The sequence below is a fragment of the Physcomitrium patens genome, chromosome 16 (genome assembly GCF_059467195.1).
Source record: "Physcomitrium patens ecotype Gransden chromosome 16, ASM5946719v1, whole genome shotgun sequence".
NCBI lineage: Eukaryota > Viridiplantae > Streptophyta > Bryopsida > Funariales > Funariaceae > Physcomitrium > Physcomitrium patens.
In genome coordinates this window covers 4,444,328-4,451,517 of record NC_143425.1, presented here as the reverse complement: position 1 = coordinate 4,451,517, position 7,190 = coordinate 4,444,328, and the positions used below count along the sequence as shown (strand labels likewise).

Below are 7,190 nucleotides of genomic sequence, written 5' to 3'. Positions count from 1 at the left end.
TTTGGGAGGGAGGCACGGGCAAAGCGGCGACAAGGACGCGCGAGACGGCGAGACGTTGAATGGCTCCGAGGTGGGTGTGTGGGGTGGGGCAGCTTCGATGCTTAGCGGGGCAGTTAGAAGGCCAACAACAACGGCAACGACGTAGAAGCACAGAGACACACAAACAGAGACGAATTGTGGGTGGGACACCAGCTGGGGATTTTGACTGGACCCCTGGACCCCGTCAACAACCCGAGCTCGGGTGCTGCCAGGCCCCGCGGAGCCGTGCACCGACCCAGGGCGGGTGACGTCACGGGGACCGGGTCCGCCCAGCGCACACCGGCGTGGTGGAGCTCTGCATCGCCTCCTGCTGTCTGCATTTGCTCTACCTTTCCCCTCGCGCGACCTCTGGGCTTGTTCTAGGGTTGCGGTGCGTTTCTCACCGTAGGTCGCTCCTCTGTCGTTCCTCTTGCGTTCCCCCTCTCGCCCTGTTGCATCTCACCCTTTCTTTCGTCCGTGATTTTCTTTTTCGCCCTGTTGCTTCTCACCCTTTCTTTCGTCCGTGATTTTCTTTTTGTTGTCGGTGTTGCAGATTGCGTTTCGAGAGTGTCGGAGTTGGTTTTTGAGGCGGAGATCAGCGGAAACGGAGGGTAGGGCGATAGCGTGGAGAAGGGGAAGCGCAACAGGAGGGACGACATGAGTGTGCCTCCGATATCCTCTAATGGGCAGCTGGACACACAGATTGCTCAGCTCATACAATGCAAACCGTTATCCGAGGTCGAGGTACGTCCAGTGCTGCCCCGTTGTTGTTATTTGTCGAAGTGGATGAGGTTGTCCTGTCGCTCCTCGGGAGATGTGGCTTGATGATTGAGTGAGGGAGTAAAACTTGTGCGTTGATTCGATGGACTCATCTAGAGTGTGGTTGGAGGTCGAGATTCGTTACTGCGGCTTGTTCATGGTGTATGGGTGCTATCGAAGTGTGGGCTTATCTTAGTGAAGGGCGCCGGTGCGTTTTTCAACTTGTTGCGCACGCAGCTATTGTGAATTAAAGAGTTCCTTTCACTTGTATGTTCCAACGGATGGTTCATCATTTCTTTGTTGTGCACTCGTGCTTTGAACTTCCTGCCATAGTATGACGTCGATGGCATACCTGATGTTTGTACTGGCGTCCTCTTTGGGGACCTGCTACATCTCCGTGCATGGGAACTAGTTTCTACCAATGAGCAAGTGAAAGTTCGAGCTACTGAGTTCGTTTATTCTTTTGTTTTTCTCTTTTAAGACAAAGTGGTCACTTCGCTTAGTGGTAGGTTTGGACCGTTATGGAGCATGCTATTTGAAGCCGGCTGATTCGGTCCGTACATACGAGTTTTTGCAGACTAGAATTGAAAGTTGAAATTAGTATCATCTCGTGGCACATTCACTCAATAGTGTTTCTCCAACTTGGAGAAGACGTCTCTGAGATTATATCCTACCAGCCGAGCCCTCCTCGCCTCCATTTTTGGAACCCACAGAGTGGCAGATTGAGAGTATGATATATTCCATTCCCCCATTAGAACGTACTTTTCCGTGTACGTGGCGTTGTTTCCTATTGAACATATGTTTTTCTATACAGTTTGACTTGTTTCGGTGGACTCTTTTCCCGGTCGACCGAGGCAGTCAACATTTACGAAGACCTGGAACTTTCACTCTTCTATGGTTTAGGTCAATCGACAGTTTGACTGGCCGAACATAGTCTAAAATTTCGAATTCGCTCACTTTTTGGTGAACTTAATTTTCTCCTTGTCGCAAGGTGGCCCCTAGCGACCTGGAAGGTTGCGTTTGAATAAGAACATGGAGTTTTTGATGTGGGGGTTAACTGTTGATTATGCTTCTTAACAACTCATGCCATTTCTGAATCCTCTCCTTTCCTGGCCGGACTACAATGGTTGTAAATCTATCGCTCTCGCATTCTCTGTTTTCCCTCCTTACATCAGAGTGTTTCCTGGTCTTTTTCATTCATTAGAAGCGTGCCCTATTAACAGGGGCTTTGTCACAATAATAATGATAATATTAACAAGGTCCTGCAGAGTCTACCTTGTGGATCTATCCTGACCACATCTGATCCAGACATCAACATTTTGCGGTTATCTGATTTTTAATGTTAAAAGCTTCTGGAAGATCCCAGTTTCCCCTAGGATCTTAGAGATTTTAGAATTTGTTCGATGGATATGTAGACCGAGAGAGGATTTGGAGAATCTTGTTTGAATTGTTGATTTGTTTTGCAGGTCAGAGGACTATGTGAGAAGGCGAAGGAGATATTGATGCGGGAAAATAATGTTCAGGTATTTATTCTTATCTGATGTTTCTCTTCCTGTATTCATTAGGATGTCCTTTTTGAAGAATGTTTAATAGTGGTGCTCTTTTTAGAGCAATAAGAGGCGACCACTCCTCGATTGTTTCAAACTTCGTTCGAACTGATGATAATTTTGAAATGCAATTTCTAGAGAAGTTTTATGAATTAGTTGAACACGTGCAAGATACTGTCCCGATAGAATTGGGCAGGTCATGCTTGGTCAGCGCATTTAGGACATGCTTCTGTTTCAAAACTCTGAGATTTACCTGTTGTTTTTGTTGTTGTGGTGGATGATTACAGCCAGTGAAGTGTCCAGTCACAATTTGTGGTGATATTCATGGCCAGTTTCATGATCTTGCTGAACTCTTCCGAATTGGAGGAATGGTCAGGCCTCGTTCAACCACATTCTTGTTATTACTTAAATTTTAGCAGTCCTTAGGTTCGCTGACAAGTTGCCTTTGAAATTCAATCATGTCCTTGGCTTTGACCTGTTCATCAGCTTCGCGTTTAGTATCTTGTAGAATATTTTATGCTGACTGAAGTTTGTTGCCTCGTGATAGTGTCCAGACACCAATTACTTATTTATGGGAGATTATGTGGATCGTGGTTATTATTCAGTTGAAACTGCTACAGTGAGTATTCTCTTATCCAATTGGACCAATTTTATGATTTCACTCTATTTTGAAATTTATTCTCCTTGTGTTGGTATGTGTTAGCGAAGGTTTCTTGATTGCTGCTGTACTTCCATAAGCTGCAAGATAAATTGGTTTTGCGCTTGTGGCTCTACGTAATAGTAACGTGTTCTGACATTTATTTTTCTGGCAGCTGCTAGTGGCTTTAAAAGTACGATATCCTGATCGTATTACCATTCTGCGTGGCAATCATGAGAGTCGGCAGGTGATTATTTTAACTAATAACATTTGCGGAATTCCTTTTCTTTTTAAGTTGAATCTTTCGTGTTATCGTGTCTGAAGTGGTTTATTTTCCCTGTGTCAACTTGTTCAACAGAAAGCTTGAATCATGAAAGTGCCCTCAATACATTGATGTTTTTATGGTGTTTGAAACAGATCACCCAAGTGTATGGTTTCTATGACGAGTGTCTTCGAAAGTAAGGCCACAGGCTCATGCGCTACTTTTCGTGAGCTACATTGAGATCTTGTTGACTTTTTTCACTCAAACTGTCAATCTTTCAAGTTAGCAATTATAGTAAAGTCATCTGCAATGATCTTGTAACAGACGGTCAGCTTGTAATCAGAATCATATCTGAAATTTATGCCCTTCTGCGTCCATTTCATCAAAACATCTAACCGTCCCAACTTCTTTTGAACATAGGTACGGAAATGCCAACGTATGGAAGATCTTCACTGACCTGTTTGATTATTTTCCTTTAACAGCACTCGTAAGATATCCTTTTCCAACTGTTCGCTCTTGCAATTTGTCTTCCAGTTAGTCGGTGGTAATTTAATTATTAAGTTCTTATTCTAGGCATAAGAATAGAAGTTGGATTTTCTTTAATATTGTGGACTGATTTAAGCTTGTATTTCATGAATAGAAAAAAGTTCATTATTATTATAACAGAGGAAGTTAATTAATGTTGTAGTTGGAATAGGTTTTGCTTGTTTAGCTTCATTATCTTAGTTTTCTCTTCAGCTGATATTACAATCAGCAGTAAACCTTCTTAGGAACTTGGCCACTAATGCGGTTACTGTAATCTGAGTTTCTTTCACCAGGTAGAGTCGGAGATTTTTTGTTTACATGGAGGGCTTTCGCCAAGCATCGATTCCTTGGACCACATTCGGGACCTGGATCGAGTTCAAGAGGTTCCTCATGAAGGTCCGATGTGTGATCTACTTTGGTCTGACCCCGATGACCGTTGTGGTTGGGGCATTTCTCCCCGTGGTGCTGGCTACACATTTGGCCAGGTATGCGGCCCTCCAATGAACTTGTAGAATTTGTGTACCTCTGTTTCTCAAATGGTTTGCAAGAACAAGATTTAGACTAAGACGAGCAATTTATAATAATGTGGAAACACGGCGATAGCTACTGACGTCACTCTGAATGGTGTACAGGATATATCTGAGCAGTTCAATCACAACAACAATCTGAAGTTGGTCGCAAGGGCACATCAATTAGTTATGGAGGGCTACAATTGGGGACATGTAGGTTTACTTTCTTTATAGTTTCCTGAATCTGAGGTTCTAGAGTTCGTTGCTTTTGTTCGAGCATGATATGCATCTAAGCGCTTTTGGCTTTTGCGATACCAGGAACACAAGGTGGTCACTATTTTCAGCGCACCTAATTATTGCTATCGCTGTGGTACGTCCCTTACTCTTACTTTCTTTGCTCGTTGCGGAATCTAGGTTTTTTTACTTGACAACATCTACTTCCAATTTGACTTGATCTATTGGGATTGGTACTTGCAGGAAACATGGCTTCTATATTGGAAGTGGATGACAATATGGGCCACACTTTCATTCAGGTTTACGCTCTGAATATCATCTACCTCGTGAAATAATTTGTATGTTGGATCGCAAGTGGGGGGTTGTGGTAGGTTTTCTGTAGTACAGTTGGTCTTGCATCTAATGTTCTAACTTTTGCTTTTTTTCCTGGACATGATATTTATTTTCAATGGTTGAATGAACAGTTTGAACCAGCCCCGAGACGAGGTGAACCAGATGTGACAAGGCGCACGCCAGACTACTTCTTATAGTGGGACTTTCTGATAGTAGTTTTTAAAGTATGCTTTGAGCTATTTTGGATCGTCTGTAGTCCATGCATTCAATGATGTAGATTTTCCTCAGGTTAGCATGGTGTTACCAAGCGATAGCAGCCTGAATGCTGTCATAACCGCCACACCATCATATGATATGTATTTCATTGAGCGGGCATGCTACTCTGCGCTTGAGATGTAAGCGAGTCTCTATTTGGAGTGTCATTGGTGTCAAGAGTCCTGATGTGACCATTTTTTATACTAGATGTCTGCTGTGTATCGAAGCAATTGTAGAGATAGTTGGTATAACTTCAGAGCTATAATGATGTAGTGGAGTTGCGGTTTAGGGTTAAGATGGATCAGCGGTTAGTCTATAATAGTCATTGATTGATCACTCTTATCGGAGAGTAGCTTCTTCCGACGTGGGATTTATTAGCGTCATCGTTGAACCGGACCCATGTCGGGGTTGGATTATGCTGTTAATGGAATGACTGTACAGGCAGTTGCTGAATATTAAGTGATGAGGATCCCGTCCCAAGGACCCTTCATTCTAGATCCATATCACCGGTAGATCATTGTCACATTGTATAACCTGCTGGTTGGTTGGTTTGTAACTTTGGCAGAAACTTTCTCTTGTTGTGTCGTGTGGCATTCAGTACTGTTAGGTGTACGTTCCATTTGTAGCAAGCGTCATCAGTCTGGTCCATGTCTTATTGCCCTTGGAGGACCTTCTTTTCGGCCCGAAGTTGCCACATAAATCTCAGCCTGCGGTAAAGTCTCTGGATCTACAAACCTGTCAGCGTCTGACTGGTTCTCAAAAGCTGCTACATGCGAAGGATCGATACAGCCCAATAGTGTACCGTTGCTTCGATTGGAATATGCTAAAGGTTGTCGGTAGCTGCAATTATGATCATGTCAAATGTGATGTATGGAAGTATGAAAGCCTATTTGAGGAGCAATACTGAAGAGTGCTAGGATTCCCGAGTATCGTGCCAACCGTAACCTCCACGCCCTTGTGAATTTTGAAACTAGTTGGGCACCTCATATTGAACAAACTTGCCATTGCGTCGATCTTTTTTCAACCCACAAACAACTTTGTGGATGACTAATAAAATTTAGAAACGCGCTAATGGCAGTGTATTCACTCCTCAAGACTGTACTTTTTTGTTACCACCCTTCGGCTTAGAAACAGTACTGACTCTAATAATCGGATTCTCACTCTGTACAGCTCTTGACATGTAGAGGGCTTTCGATAACGTGAGCGCACCTGGTTGATAGCATGGATGTAAATGAATTTGGACAAGCCAGTTCAACATCTGGAATCATTGAAGCTATGTATCATATCTACCCCTATCACTTCAAGTACCATATCCCAGTTGGGATATCTGATGGGTTGTCTCATTCGTAATCCTGGTCAGAGCATTGTGTGAAAAAGGCGAAGGGAATTTCGATCGAAAACAATCATGTCCAGGTTTGTTCTATCCAACAAACAAGTCATCCTTCCCTGGTAACCCCTTGTAAAGTAGCTATTACGGATGAAGTTAAAAGACCTAACTAATCAAGGGTTGAAGTTTGTTGAGGTTATTGGAAACATAGAAAGGTGGTTGTTGCATCGCTTGTGTAACTCGATGATTTGTTCTACGTCGCCGAAACTGCCTCAGTGAAGTCCAACTCTCCTGCAATATAGCCGAGGTGTTGTGTCCGTAATTTCTTATATTCCAATTGTATGGACTTTGATGGGGAGCGAACTGCTTCAAGCATAGACTGATGCAAGGAAATTCACTTCGCTCTCGGTGACTTTTCAGGTCGATGGTTCTTCTCGTATGTCTAGACAAACGCATTACATCTTCACCTAGTACCAGTTCTTAATGGGTTTTTGTTACTATTCATGAGAATGATATGTAACGAAACATCCTAATGCACATGGATAATTCGCAACAAATCGTTCTAGTGTGCTTTCAGGTAAGGAAATGCCAATATTCGGAAGATCTTCACCGACCTGTCCGATCATTATCCTGACGGAGCTGGTGAGGATTCCTCTTTTGCTCATTACTGGAGATCACAAAAGATACAATTGAAATAAGACTGTTTTATCAAAAATAGTTTTTTTGCATTAAAAAGAAGATTAATACATGTAGGAGTAATAAAATAAAATAATTATCTGGTATA

The 7,190-nt window shown here is 42.9% G+C and overlaps 1 protein-coding gene across 4 annotated transcripts; it reads left to right on the top strand.

The window, feature by feature from the left end:
* Positions 1-378: 378 nt before the first annotated feature.
* LOC112293808 (serine/threonine-protein phosphatase PP2A catalytic subunit) lies at positions 379-5,591 on the top strand. Of its 4 annotated transcripts, none has more exons than XM_024543676.3 (13): positions 379-409; positions 572-762; positions 2,244-2,300; positions 2,612-2,695; positions 2,872-2,943; positions 3,137-3,208; positions 3,379-3,419; positions 3,644-3,710; positions 4,042-4,233; positions 4,381-4,470; positions 4,576-4,627; positions 4,735-4,790; positions 4,956-5,591. In XM_024543676.3, exons 2-13 carry the CDS (start codon positions 676-678, stop codon positions 5,019-5,021), a joined length of 936 nt encoding a protein of 311 aa, XP_024399444.1. In that variant the 5' UTR covers positions 379-409; positions 572-675; the 3' UTR covers positions 5,022-5,591. The 4 variants fall into 4 exon arrangements, with proteins under 4 accessions (XP_024399444.1, XP_024399441.1, XP_024399443.1 ...); XM_024543673.3 differs by having other exon boundaries at positions 379-423; XM_024543675.3 differs by having other exon boundaries at positions 379-427.
* The last annotated feature ends 1,599 nt before the right edge of the window (positions 5,592-7,190 follow it).

Excerpts from the sequence above, each read along its gene's own strand:
- LOC112293808 (XM_024543676.3), top strand. The coding sequence starts at position 676 with ATGAGTGTGCCTCCGATATCCTCTAATGGGCAGCTGGACACACAGATT. Across the intron at positions 763-2,243 it reads AACCGTTATCCGAGGTCGAG|GTCAGAGGACTATGTGAGAA; the intron begins GTACGTCCAGTG and ends TTTGTTTTGCAG. Across the intron at positions 4,628-4,734 it reads TAATTATTGCTATCGCTGTG|GAAACATGGCTTCTATATTG; the intron begins GTACGTCCCTTA and ends TGGTACTTGCAG.